We start from the raw sequence: 13,322 nt of genomic DNA on the forward strand, positions 1-13,322 counted from the left end.
TGGCCATCTTTCAGGAAAGTGTTGCTGGGTTGTTTAATACATTTAATATCAGCCTCTGAGCAGAACTTTACTATATGTTTTGTACAGTGCAGCTGCATTCTCGCCATACACAGCTTCAACTGTCTCTGGTGAGGCATGCATCCACAAAGAATAAATGCAATATGCGGAAAAACATTATGTTTGTTATGAAAAGTATATAACTCTAGTAAAAACTGTTTTTGTTTTTAAAACTTTGATTGTGGATTTGGGAAAAAGGTAAACCCATTAAAATAATATCAAAGCTTTACAGTATTACATGACTTTTATTGTCAGAGCGATAGAAAAGTCATTGGGATGGGTTACAATTGGTAATAGCTTTTTGGCAACAAGAGACTTCTAATGTACATGAACCTTCATGAACTTCCTGATCAATGGTAATGTGAACCGTTTTACCATGGAATATAACACTGTTGACAAGAATCTGTTATTCTTTGAAAACACAAGGACTTTGATCAAAAACCTTCTTAAAGTAACATTAACTGTTTATTTATACAAGTTTGGATTTTGTGTGCATAAGCACTCAACTACTGTCTACAATGTATTTTGAAATCCAATGCATCTTCAAAATATGTAAGATTGAAAAAACCAAACATGTTTGCTTGTAACATACATTCATAAAATGTTCCCAGTGTACCCTCATAAATGAGGTATTGTAAGAGTATATTTGAACTTGTGAACTGTCTTTTGTTCCTAATTATCAAGTACCTATATTTACAGATCCAGGTTCAAATATTTCCCTAAAACTACACGGCTGGTCATAAGAAGCAACTCAAACGAATCGGGTGGTCCGACTTGGTGACTACAATCATAGCTTCTCATTGAACAAATGCATGGGATGTTGCTCATGACATCGATCACTGGTGTGACCGATTTGTCTCCATTACTTACAGGCCACATTCATATAGCCTGAATATTGCTGTGACATAAACAACAAACAAAAGGAGTATTTGAATATTGTTTTTAAATTGTTAAATAAAAGATTAAAACACAAAATTTATAAATAGGAATTACATGGCACCAGATGAGTGCTTTCATATCTTAAGAATAAATTAAATTAAATTATGAATTTTTATTTTGCATTTTCAAACTTAAAGCTGCTCAAATACCCTCAGAGCATAACAGGTCTTGTTAAAACTTGCTTGAAGAGACTGTTCTTTGATGTCTTTCTAGAGTTTGTGAAATTTTCAGATTCTCTAATGGGAGATTTTTCCATAACACTGGGTCACTTGGCATGTCGGATTGACCTGTCACCATATGTTTTGGAACATGACTTTGGAACGTCAGCAGATGTCGAACTTCCTATTACAAACTAGCAGTCATAAAGTTGACATTACACACACAACGGTTGTATTTGCACAACCTGTTGAACCTTTCAATCTTTCATCCTGCAAATAAGTTGCTTGAAAATATAATTGGATTTCCAACTTCAATCAAAATGTTAACCTGACTCTTGTGTTTGTAATTTCTGGTTTATATTCATGTCTTGGGACTATTAAAAGATTGTGTATGGTTCATGTTATTGACAGTTATGGTTTGTTTAAAGGCTAGTTTTAGTTTTTGAATATTTCTTTCATTTTTTTCCATTTGGAGAAAGGGGACAGGTACTGCATCATAGAAAAGCTACTCTTGTGCCACAACACAACACAACAAGGGGTTTGGGAGGTCAACATATTGAAAGGCTACATCCCTTCAGGCATCTTTTTATTTTATCGAAAGAACAAATTTCTCAAACAGAGTTAAGAGTTAAAAAATATTTTTTAAGAAAGTTAGTGAAAGTTGGTTAGAAAGCCTTACTTTCCTTCCTATTTTGAACTCCTTTGAAGTTTTAAATTGTTTATTAGGAAATGAGTGAACAGACTCAAGGTAAAAAACAACATTTTTTTCTCATAATTTTATAATTTTGTTCCCCACTAGAGATATTTGGATGTTGGATACCTAACCTAGCAATTATGTAGCCCCTGCCTTGGGGACCAAGCAGCTCAGCCATGTAAGCTTCTCTGTGTTCCGATGTAAAGTAGTATCTAGTGGACACTTGGTATAATTCTAAGACTTTATGACTGATAATCTTATAAATGGCACTCCCCTAAGGATTCTATGTCAGAACAGCTCCACAGCAACCTATGCTTGTCATAAGTGGTGACTTAATCTGGATCTGGTGGTCAGACTCACTGACTTGGTGGCATGACAGCATGGATTATTGCGCACAGAATCAATCACTGGTTTGTCTGGCCTAGATTTGATTATATATATATTCAAATCTACAGCTGCATTACCACTGATAGGGGTATTAGCAAACACAACAAACACAGGGCTCCATTTTAGAACTTGATTTAACTTGCAGCAAGTGCATGTTGCAATGAAAGGTTAGTAAGGCCAGATTCACACAGTGCCCATTATGGCTCCCGTTTGAGATCAGATGGTGCTACGACACAAAAATTAAAAAGTCGGATTACTATCCTCAATGATCTGGAATGTCCTATCGGTGTCTGAATGCAGTCGTATATGTTTGTAACAGAGTCCTACAGATCGGGACAGGTCCAGAGAGGTCGGCCAAGCACTCCTGACAGTATGGTACGTCCCGTAACATTCAGGAAACTCAGCCGATTTTGTCTAGTCAGATTACAATCTTGACTATGTCGTGACAGATTCTGCTGTATTGCATCAAAATCGTAACAATGTTCTGTGTTGTCTGGACGGTGTTCTGTGGATGGGGACGCTGTCGTGATGAACGGGCATGAATTGTTCATTGCCATTTCTTGTCGATTGAGTCCAGATTACGTCCAGATCTTGCCGAATGCGAACTGTCTTTATTAGTTTACTGTCCGGTCAGTCTGATCTCATTCGGGAGAATCAGGACACTAAGGGGACAGATTCAGTCATTTTTTACCATGCGGAAGATACAATTCGAATCAGATTCAGATTGAGAACAGGAGAATCGGGATGAATTCGGCTGGAAACGGCTGAATCGGGAGGCTTCCTAAACAATATCTGATTCTTTGTGAATTTCCCGCCACGAATCACGGATCTTGGTCAACGTTTTGACAAATTTTAATTGGGAATGGTCCTATCAAGGACGGCAGTAAAAATCCCGAATGTGTGTCTGAGCCCTTACCTCAGACAATACCAGGTTGCAGCCTGCCACATAAACTTGAAACTGTGTCACTTGTCATGAATCACACACATGACATAGGAATTAGTCATGTAGAATGGAGTGGACAAGTTTGAGTTAATTATAGTCAGATAATTTTTTAACTTTTTTTAACATGCACTTGGTGCATTAAGACATTACCATTAGGTTTCATGTTTTAATAAAAGGCTGCACTGGTGCATGTTTTATATAGTTAAATCTAGCCATGAAACAAATAATACAAATATATCCACTTAAATTACAACAGTTTTAAAATTAAAGTTTCAACTTTACTAAAAATACACAGATAAATTTGCTGAACAATATTGCTGTTATATTTCTTCATAAATGACAACAAAACAAAACCGTAAAAAGCAGGAAAGCCACATACACAGCCCCATGTCTATTGACATTTTCACCAAAACCTCTTGTGAGTTATACCAGACAAAAGAAATTGGATACACAGACTTCAATACTGATTGTCTCGCCCACTAGAACTTCCTTCATTACGTGATATTGTTAATAAGACATCCTACATGACTGTCCTGTCTGCTTTTGGCTCATCAACAGACAGCAGACAGATAAGTATGTCTTTGAAACCAGGAGCAGTTATATGTCACCAGCAAATAATCCACTAATATAGGTAGCAGCAGAGTTGCAGGAAATCATCATGAATGTTAATATAAAAGACAGACAAAAGTTGATGCGTTAGAAAACCAATATGGCTTTGTTTTGCCAGTTGTGTAGCCTACAAATAAATGTCAATAACAGATCAAATACTTTGAAGATATACCAGTCAAGAAATGATTGAACTTTGCATGAAATTGAGTCAATGTATTTACCTTTGGTCACATGGGTTTGTTTGTATGCTGTATGTACACACACAGCAATATTCCAGCTGCCCATATAACCTGTGCTTGACATTGTGAGCAACGTTCCACCCCATCTAGTTCGGTAACATGCAATCAACCAATCCACAAAACTTTCTTAGTACACATTCTTTCTTGTTTACTTCTTTAAAAACCCATCTTCACTTCCATCTGTTAATACAGGTACAATTTTTCGATCAAATATACTCTTCAAAAAAAGAAACTTGACATAGATGTAAAACCTCTTTTTGCCAGATATCTAAAATAATTACATTAAATGAGAACCAAATAAGTCAAACAGAAAGATGATGTGTCTATAATTCACGAAAACACATTTTACAGCTTCATCCAAACGCAACCGCCTGTAAAAAACGTGCAGCACAGGATCCTGCATTTAGGCATGCAGGCCCCCCTGCTGAATGGGTATAAAAATCCACATCAACGGCTGTTCATACAGTCCTTAGTAGAGGCAGTGACAGAATGCCAAGACTGAATGCAGCTCAACAGAACAACGCCATTGGGAGATTACAAGCTGGAGCAACTCAGCAAGAAGTGGCCAGGCACTTTGGCATATCCAGACAGACAATCTCCGCACTGTGGACCCGATACAACAACACCAACAGAGTTGACGACAGACCAAGGTCAGGAAGACCAAGGGTGACGACCCAAGCACAAGATCGATAAATCCGGCTGCTACACCTCCGAGACCGCACTACCACAGCCACATCAACAACCACACAGATCCCTGGGATACGCAGAATATCACATCAAACGGTACGCAACAGACTGAGGGAGGCTGGACTTTTTGTACGAAGAACTGTTCGACGTCATGTATTGACCCCACGTCATCTGGCGGACTGTCTGCTTTGGTGCCAACAGAGGGTTAGATGGGCACGTGCAAGGTGAAGACATGTACTGTTTACTGACGAGTCCCGTTTCCTACTCACACGTGCTGATGGGCGTGCACGTGTCTACAAACGTCGGGGTAAAAGTTGCGCCCCCAACTGTGTGCAGCAGGTTGTCCCATTTGGCGGCGGGAGTGTCATGGTATGGGCCGGAATTCATCACGGTGGTAGGACGTCTCTCATGTATGTGGCAGGTGCATTGGCAGGTGTGCGTTACAGAGACTTGATCCTACAGCCTTACGCTCTTCCTCACGTCAACGCTCATGGTGGATAGTTCCAGCAGGACAACGCTCTACCGCATATTGCATGTGTTTGTCAGGACTTCTTACAGCACAACAACATCCAGACATTACCCTGGCCAGCCCGGTCACCAGATTTGTTCCTGATTGAGCATCTGTGGGACGAGTTGGATCGACGCGTTCGCCGAAGGAATCCACCGCCCCAAACACTTCCGGCACTTCTTGATGCACTTCAGCATGAATGGCAGCACATCCAACAGCGTGTTATTGACAACTTGATTGCATCTATGGGTCGTCGGTGTCAAGCGGTGATTGATGCACATGGTGGGCACAACCGATACTGACATTTTCTGTACCCCTGTGAAATTAACTGTATCGTGTACGAGTGTCTGTCTAGGTGACAAGATTAATGTTTTGAACATTGTGTACATTGATCTTCAAACAGTGTTTCAATTATGGCTTCTGTGTCCTATTTTGAAACAATCGCATTATATTACATTTTGAAAGTCAGTGTCAAGTTTCTTTTTTTGAAGAGTATATATCAAAAGCAACTTCCATTGAAATATTGTAATTCTTCATAAGGACCTCAAAGCTTTACTTGTCTGTTCTGATAACACGTTAAGGCTTTTGGCAATAAGCATTTTGGAGCACCTGAAGTCCTAAATAATACCATGCATGTGGAATGTACAATAATGTTGTGGGTCCAATGTTCATGACTGGACAAACATCATCCTGTTTTTAAAATAAATATTTATATTTTAAAATAAATATTTATATTTTCAATATTCGTATCCAAAACTCGAATCAGCTACAATATAATCAGCACAAAACAAAGGAATAATGTTTAACATTTCCCCTGGAAATATAATAATCATCAGCAAGTTCTTTCATATAAATGGAAAATAATAATGGACTAAAGGTACCCACCTTTCATACACCACTACAGCATGTTGGCGTGTTTGTTTGTTGTTTTACGCCGCAATATGTCTTTTTCCAGCTATATGACGGCAGTCTGTAAATAATCGAGTCTGGACCAAACAATCCAGTGATATAAGTCAGGATCATCAATGACATGCTTCAACCAATTCAGAGTGCCTGACCACCTGATCCCGTTAGTCACCTCTTACGACAAGCATAGTCGCCTTTTACGGCAAACATGTGAAATAGGTTCATCTGTGTCAGTGTGGATTCAGGGATTGTCTGTGTCGAACAGATTTGTCAGGTGCTGGTTCAAGGACAGTCACAATTGCAGACAGATCTGTGTCAGGTGCTGCTTCAAGGACAGTCACAATTGCAGACAGATCTGTGTCAGGTGCTGGTTCAAGGACAGTCAGTATTGCAGACAGATCTGTGTCAGGTGCTGGTTCAAGGACAGTCAGTATTGCAGACAGATCTGTGTCAGGTGCTGGTTCAAGGACAGTCAGTATTGCAGACAGATCTGTGTCAGGTGCTGGTTCAAGGACAGTCACAATTGCAGAATGATCTGTGTCAGGTGCTGCTTCAAGGACAGTCACAATTGAAGACAGATCTGTGTCAGGTGCTGGTTCAAGGACAGTCAGTATATCAGACAGATCTGTGTCAGGTGTTGTTTCAAAGACAGTCACAATTGCAGACAGATCTGTGTCAGGTGCTGGTTCAAGGACAGTCACAATTGCAGACAGATCTGTGTCAGGTGCTGGTTCAAGGATAGTCAGTATTGCAGACAGATCTGTGTCAGGTGTTGGTTCAAGAACAGTCAGTATTGCAGACAGATCTGTGTCAGGTGCTGGTTCAAGGACAGTCACAATTGCAGACAGATCTGTGTCAGGTGCTGCTTCAAGGACAGTCACAATCGCAGACAGATCTGTGTCAGGTGCTGGTTCAAGGACAGTCAGTATTGCAGACAGATCTGTGTCAGGTGCTGGTTCAAGGACAGTCAGTATTGCAGACAGATCTGTGTCAGGTGCTGGTTCAAGGACAGTCAGTATTGCAGACAGATCTGTGTCAGGTGCTGGTTCAAGGACAGTCACAATTGCAGAATGATCTGTGTCAGGTGCTGCTTCAAGGACAGTCACAATTGCAGACAGATCTGTGTCAGGTGTTGGTTCAAGGACAGTCAGTATATCAGACAGATCTGTGTCAGGTGTTGTTTCAAGGACAGTCACAATTGCAGACAGATCTGTGTCAGGTGCTGGTTCAAGGACAGTCACAATTGAAGACAGATCTGTGTCAGGTGCTGGTTCAAGGATAGTCACTATTGCAGACAGATCTGTGTCAGGTGCTGGTTCAAGAACAGTCAGTATTGCAGACAGATCTGTGTCAGGTGCTGGTTCAAGGACAGTCACAATTGCAGACAGATCTGTGTCAGGTGCTGCTTCAAGGACAGTCACAATTGCAGACAGATCTGTGTCAGGTGCTGGTTCAAGGACAGTCAGTATTGCAGACAGATCTGTGTCAGGTGCTGGTTCAAGGACAGTCACTATTGCAGACAGATCTGTGTCAGGTGCTGGTTCAAGGACAGTCACAATTGCAGACAGATCTGTGTCAGGTGCTGCTTCAAGGACAGTCAGTATTGCAGACAGATCTGTGTCAGGTGCTGGTTCAAGGACAATCACTATTGCAGACAGATCTGTGTCAGGTGCTGGTTCAAGGAGAGTCAGTGTAACAGACAGATCTGTGTCAGGTGCTGGTTCAAGGACAGTCACTATTGCAGACAGATCTGTGTCAGTTGCTGGTTCAAGGACAGTCACTATTGCAGACAGATCTGTGTCAGGTGCTGCTTTGAGGACAGTCAGTGTTGCAGACAGATGTGTGTCAGGTGCTGGTTCAAGGACAGTCAGTATTGCAGACAGATCTGTGTCAGGTGCTGGTTCAAGGACAGTCACAATTGCAGACAGATCTGTGTCAGGTGCTGGTTCAAGGACAGTCACTATTGCAGACAGATCTGTGTCAGGTGTTGGTTCAAGGACAGTCAGTATTGCAGACAGATCTGTGTCAGGTGTTAGTTCAAGGACAGTCACAATTGCAGACAGATCTGTCAGGTGCTGGTTCAAGGAGAGTCAGTATTGCAGACAGATCTGTGTCAGGTGTTGGTTCAAGGACAGTCAGTATTGCAGACAGATCTGTGTCAGGTGCTAGTTCAAGGACAGTCACAATTGCAGACAGATCTGTCAGGTGCTGCTTCAAGGAGAGTCAGTATTGCAGATAGATCTGTTTCAGGTGCTGGTTCAAGGACAGTCACAATTGCAGACAGATCTGTGTCAGGTGCTGGTTCAAGGACAGTCACAATTGCAGACAGATCTGTGTCAGGTGCTGGTTCAAGGACAGTCACAATTGCAGACAGATCTGTGTCAGGTGCTGGTTCAAGGACAGTCAGTATTGCAGACAGATCTGTGTCAGGTGCTGGTTCAAGGACAGTCACTATTGCAGACAGATCTGTGTCAGGTGCTGGTTCAAGGACAGTCACTATTGCAGACAGATCTGTGTCAGGTGCTGCTTCGAGGACAGTCAGTATTGCAGACAGATCTGTGTCAGGTGCTGGTTCAAGGACAGTCACTATTGCAGACAGATCTGTGTCAGGTGCTGGTTCAAGGACAGTCAGTGTAACAGACAGATCTGTGTCAGGTGCTGCTTCAAGGACAGTCAGTATTGCAGACAGATCTGTGTCAGGTGCTGGTTCAAGGACAATCACTATTGCAGACAGATCTGTGTCAGGTGCTGCTTCAAGGAGAGTCAGTGTAACAGACAGATCTGTGTCAGGTGCTGGTTCAAGGACAGTCACTATTGCAGACAGATCTGTGTCAGTTGCTGGTTCAAGGACAGTCACTATTGCAGACAGATCTGTGTCAGGTGCTGCTTTGAGGACAGTCAGTGTTGTAGACAGATGTGTGTCAGGTGCTGGTTCAAGGACAGTCAGTATTGCAGACAGATCTGTGTCAGGTGCTGGTTCAAGGACAGTCACAATTGCAGACAGATCTGTGTCAGGTGCTGGTTCAAGGACAGTCACTATTGCAGACAGATCTGTGTCAGGTGTTGGTTCAAGGACAGTCAGTATTGCAGACAGATCTGTGTCAGGTGTTAGTTCAAGGACAGTCACAATTGCAGACAGATCTGTCAGGTGCTGGTTCAAGGAGAGTCAGTATTGCAGACAGATCTGTGTCAGGTGTTGGTTCAAGGACAGTCAGTATTGCAGACAGATCTGTGTCAGGTGCTGCTTCAAGGACAGTCACAATTGCAGACAGATCTGTCAGGTGCTGCTTCAAGGAGAGTCAGTATTGCAGATAGATCTGTTTCAGGTGCTGGTTCAAGGACAGTCAGTATTGCAGACAGATCTGTGTCAGGTGCTGGTTCAAGGACAGTCACAATTGCAGACAGATCTGTGTCAGGTGCTGGTTCAAGGACAGTCACAATTGCAGACAGATCTGTGTCAGGTGCTGGTTCAAGGACAGTCAGTATTGCAGACAGATCTGTGTCAGGTGCTGGTTCAAGGACAGTCAGTATTGCAGACAGATCTGTGTCAGGTGCTGGTTCAAGGACAGTCACAATTGCAGACAGATCTGTGTCAGGTGCTGCTTCAAGGACAGTCAGTATTGCAGACAGATCTGTGTCAGGTGCTGGTTCAAGGACAGTCACTATTGCAGACAGATCTGTGTCAGGTGCTGGTTCAAGGACAGTCAGTGTAACAGAAGATCTGTGTCAGGTGCTGGTTCAAGGACAGTCACTATTGCAGACAGATCTGTGTCAGTTGCTGGTTCAAGGACAGTCACTATTGTAGACAGATCTGTGTCAGGTGCTGCTTCGAGGACAGTCAGTGTTGCAGACAGATGTGTGTCAGGTGCTGGTTCAAGGACAGTCAGTATTGCAGACAGATCTGTGTCAGGTGCTGGTTCAAGGACAGTCACAATTGCAGACAGATCTGTGTCAGGTGCTGGTTCAAGGACAGTCACTATTGCAGACAGATCTGTGTCAGGTGTTGGTTCAAGGACAGTCAGTATTGCAGACAGATCTGTGTCAGGTGCTGCTTCAAGGACAGTCACAATTGCAGACAGATCTGTCAGGTGCTGGTTCAAGGAGAGTCAGTATTGCAGACAGATCTGTGTCAGGTGTTGGTTCAAGGACAGTCAGTATTGCAGACAGATCTGTGTCAGGTGCTAGTTCAAGGACAGTCACAATTGCAGACAGATCTGTCAGGTGCTGCTTCAAGGACAGTCAGTATTGCAGATAGATCTGTTTCAGGTGTTGGTTCAAGGACAGTCAGTATTGCAGACAGATCTGTGTCAGGTGCTGGTTCAAGGATAGTCAGTATTGCAGACAGATCTGTGTCAGGTGCTGGTTCAAGGACAGTCACTATTGCAGACAGATCTGTGTCAGGTGTTGATTCAAGTTCAGCATCATCATCGCTTAATTTATTGATGAGAGTGACTGAATATCTAAATATCTAAAAGTTATTATTTCCATCTTTTTGTGCAATCGCGTGTAATGTAAGTCAAATGACATCAGGCTTTCGTTGCTTTGATTTCTCAGCTCAGACACGATGTTTAATGCCAAATATATGCATGAAAAATCTTTGTCACAGCTCGCAACCTAGCACGATACATACACAAAGTTTCACATTTTTTATATAGATCGTGATTTCCTTCTTTAAACGTTCAGAATAACATGACTTAACAAAAACCTTTCATCAAAATCTGAAATTCATCATACTCAAGGAAGGTACCATTGCTGTATTTTGATTGGCTGCCTTAGGTCACGTGCTCAAATTTGACCAATCCCGAACTTTGTAGCAGGTTTCAGCGAAAAAGCCTCATTAGAAACCATTTTTTATGTATTAAAATCGCATGTTACAGCTACGTGTAGACTCTAGGTGAGTTTACTATCGTGCACGTGCAGATGACTAAATAAACTTTGTAGATGATGGTGTGTTACATGACAGTCTTCGACACATGTGTTATTCATACGAAGCTTCAAAAACGGAGGTATTTCTTCATGTTACTGAGCGGACAGCCTCTGTTATCGGGAAAATGATGATGACAGATATATTTATAATTCTTTTTAAAATATTTTTCTGATTACGTAAACAAATAAAAAGAAAAAAGAAATAGGTAAGTGGATTTTATGAAATCTTATATTTGCCGAAAAAAGTCAAATTTTCGGTGGAGGGCCGGGAGATGGACCACACCCTATGGACCCAGAACAGCTACAACTGTAACTGATCAGTCCCCAGCTATTACCAGTTGTGAACAGTAGCTCTTAATTCTTGAGACAATTGTAATTAGTATTGCACTAGTTAACTAAGATTCAAAGGCAACGAGTAACCAGAATGGTGTAACTTGAGTGATGTGTGTTTGAAATATATATAATTTGACTTGAAAAAACACTATGACAGACACTTGACTTGTATTTGAATTATGATAAGTCATTATGAACAGTTTAGAAGCCAATGTATTTCCTGGCACACCTAAAAATGTGATGGCACACTTAATTTGGAATAACTGTGCCCATTGGCACACTTGGAAACAATTTAATTTCGAACGCTGGCAACCCATGATTGGCGTAAGAGGCGACTAACAGGATCGGGTTGTCCGACTTTTGACTTGGTTGATGCATGTCATCATATCCCAAATGTATAGATCGATGTGCATGATGTCAGTCACTGGTTTGCCTGGTCCAGAGTCGATTACATACTGCCATCCTATAGGTGGAATATTGCTGAATGTGGTGTTAAACAACAAACAAACAAACAAGCATGCAAGACATGGTAGAATTTATGACAGACATCCATCTCCTATCAAACTATCATAACCTTAATGTTAAAAATGTTTATATAATAACTGTTTATGATTGCTATACAAGCGAAATATGAAGGAATATGTTATGAATAAGAATAATCCATGAAGTGTGTCCCTAGAAAAGGTATTCTAAAAGTTCAATGTCATACCGTATTTGACATAATAAGCGCCCAGGGCGCTCTCAAAATTAGAAATAGGGGCCTCTTATTAGAATACTATTTTGGTGGAAAAAAAAAGAGTTGAAAGATAAATTTTGTGGTTTATGCTGACAGCCTGCAATGTTTATGTACGACAGATATATTTTTCCAGAATTTAATTGCCCATAATTAAGGGTGCATATAACACACAAGTGCGTATTGTATGCGAATAAATAAGTCTTGTGTACATTGATCAATCGGAATGGGTGCTAATTGGGATTGTTAATAAGCCAATATATTACATATATCGCTGAGGGCATTATGAGGGCGGTGCGCTTATTACATCAAATATGGTAGATGTTTTCACAGTAACTGTATGAACTGTGTAATATTGCAAGAATAGGAACTGTCCCATTTCCCCCACTGATAGTTGTAAACCAACCATCCATGGTAGGCCTCATGTTTGTTGAGGATTCTAGGATCTGTGGCGAGTTTCCATCCATAGAACCCTAGCCAGTTTTGCCTGTAGTATTGTAGGTATCTTCCTTTCTTATAGTCCACTTGTGAGAGGTAGTACTTTCAAGGCCAACTGAGAGGTTTCACATTTGAATTGTAAGATCCGCTTGGAGGGTCAGGATACGCTCACATTTTCACAAACACAAAGTGGAGGTGTAATACGTTGATAAGTTGATAATATTTCATTCTGCAGGTGAATCACAATCCTGAATCATTTGTTATTAAATTTCAGAGATCAAAGATGGGATATTGTAGGACAGAACCATATTGGTAGAAGGCACTGTGAATGCTATGTTATTAATGTGAAACCATGAAATAGTAGAGAATCTGCGGAAGCTGGTGATTGAACAGTTTCTGTTACTATTCACATGTTTTACACCCACATAAGTTGTAATGTTATGTATCGTATGTATTGCGACACAGGCGTCGTAAATCTGTGTATTGTATCATGGGCCTCACGTCACAATACAGTACTGTCTCGCTGTATAGTTACGCCACCAACACCTGGTATCATCACTACCTGACAGTGCAGACACACATGCTCATGACATGGCGCGAATCTAACAATGGACTCTGCTTTTAGCAGAAACTCTTTATGATAAAGGAAATGGTTTTGTCGCTTATATTCACTATCAGTCAGTGGAAGGGTTCGCACGAAGTTCGTGCACGGAGTAGGGCTCATTTGATTTCCATTCATCTCATTAGTTGACTAAAAATAGAAAC

At 41.3% G+C, this 13,322-nt stretch overlaps 1 protein-coding gene across 1 annotated transcript; it reads right to left on the reverse strand.

The window, feature by feature from the left end:
* Nucleotides 1-6,357: 6,357 nt before the first annotated feature.
* LOC139464782 (mucin-16-like) lies at nucleotides 6,358-12,586 on the reverse strand. The gene is made up of 6 exons (XM_071246292.1): nucleotides 12,526-12,586; nucleotides 10,338-10,519; nucleotides 9,890-10,218; nucleotides 9,398-9,848; nucleotides 8,322-9,278; nucleotides 6,358-8,202 (listed from the first exon to the last, which is right to left on the reverse strand). Exons 1-6 carry the CDS (start codon nucleotides 12,584-12,586, stop codon nucleotides 6,358-6,360), a joined length of 3,825 nt encoding a protein of 1,274 aa, XP_071102393.1.
* Nucleotides 12,587-13,322: the final 736 nt, after the last annotated feature.

This window comes from Haliotis cracherodii, unplaced genomic scaffold, assembly GCF_022045235.1.
Source record: "Haliotis cracherodii isolate W230 unplaced genomic scaffold, xgHalCrac1.p SCAF_17, whole genome shotgun sequence".
NCBI classification, from domain to species: Eukaryota; Metazoa; Mollusca; class Gastropoda; order Lepetellida; family Haliotidae; genus Haliotis; species Haliotis cracherodii.

Excerpts from the sequence above, each read along its gene's own strand:
- LOC139464782 (XM_071246292.1), bottom strand. The coding sequence starts at position 12,586 with ATGGATGGAAACTCGCCACAGATCCTAGAATCCTCAACAAACATGAGG. Across the intron at positions 10,520-12,525 it reads CATGAGGCCTACCATGGATG|ATCTGTCTGCAATAGTGACT; the intron begins GTTGGTTTACAA and ends CACCTGACACAG. Across the intron at positions 9,279-9,397 it reads AAGCAGCACCTGACAGATCT|CACCTGACAGATCTGTCTGC; the intron begins GTCTGCAATTGT and ends TCCTTGAACCAG.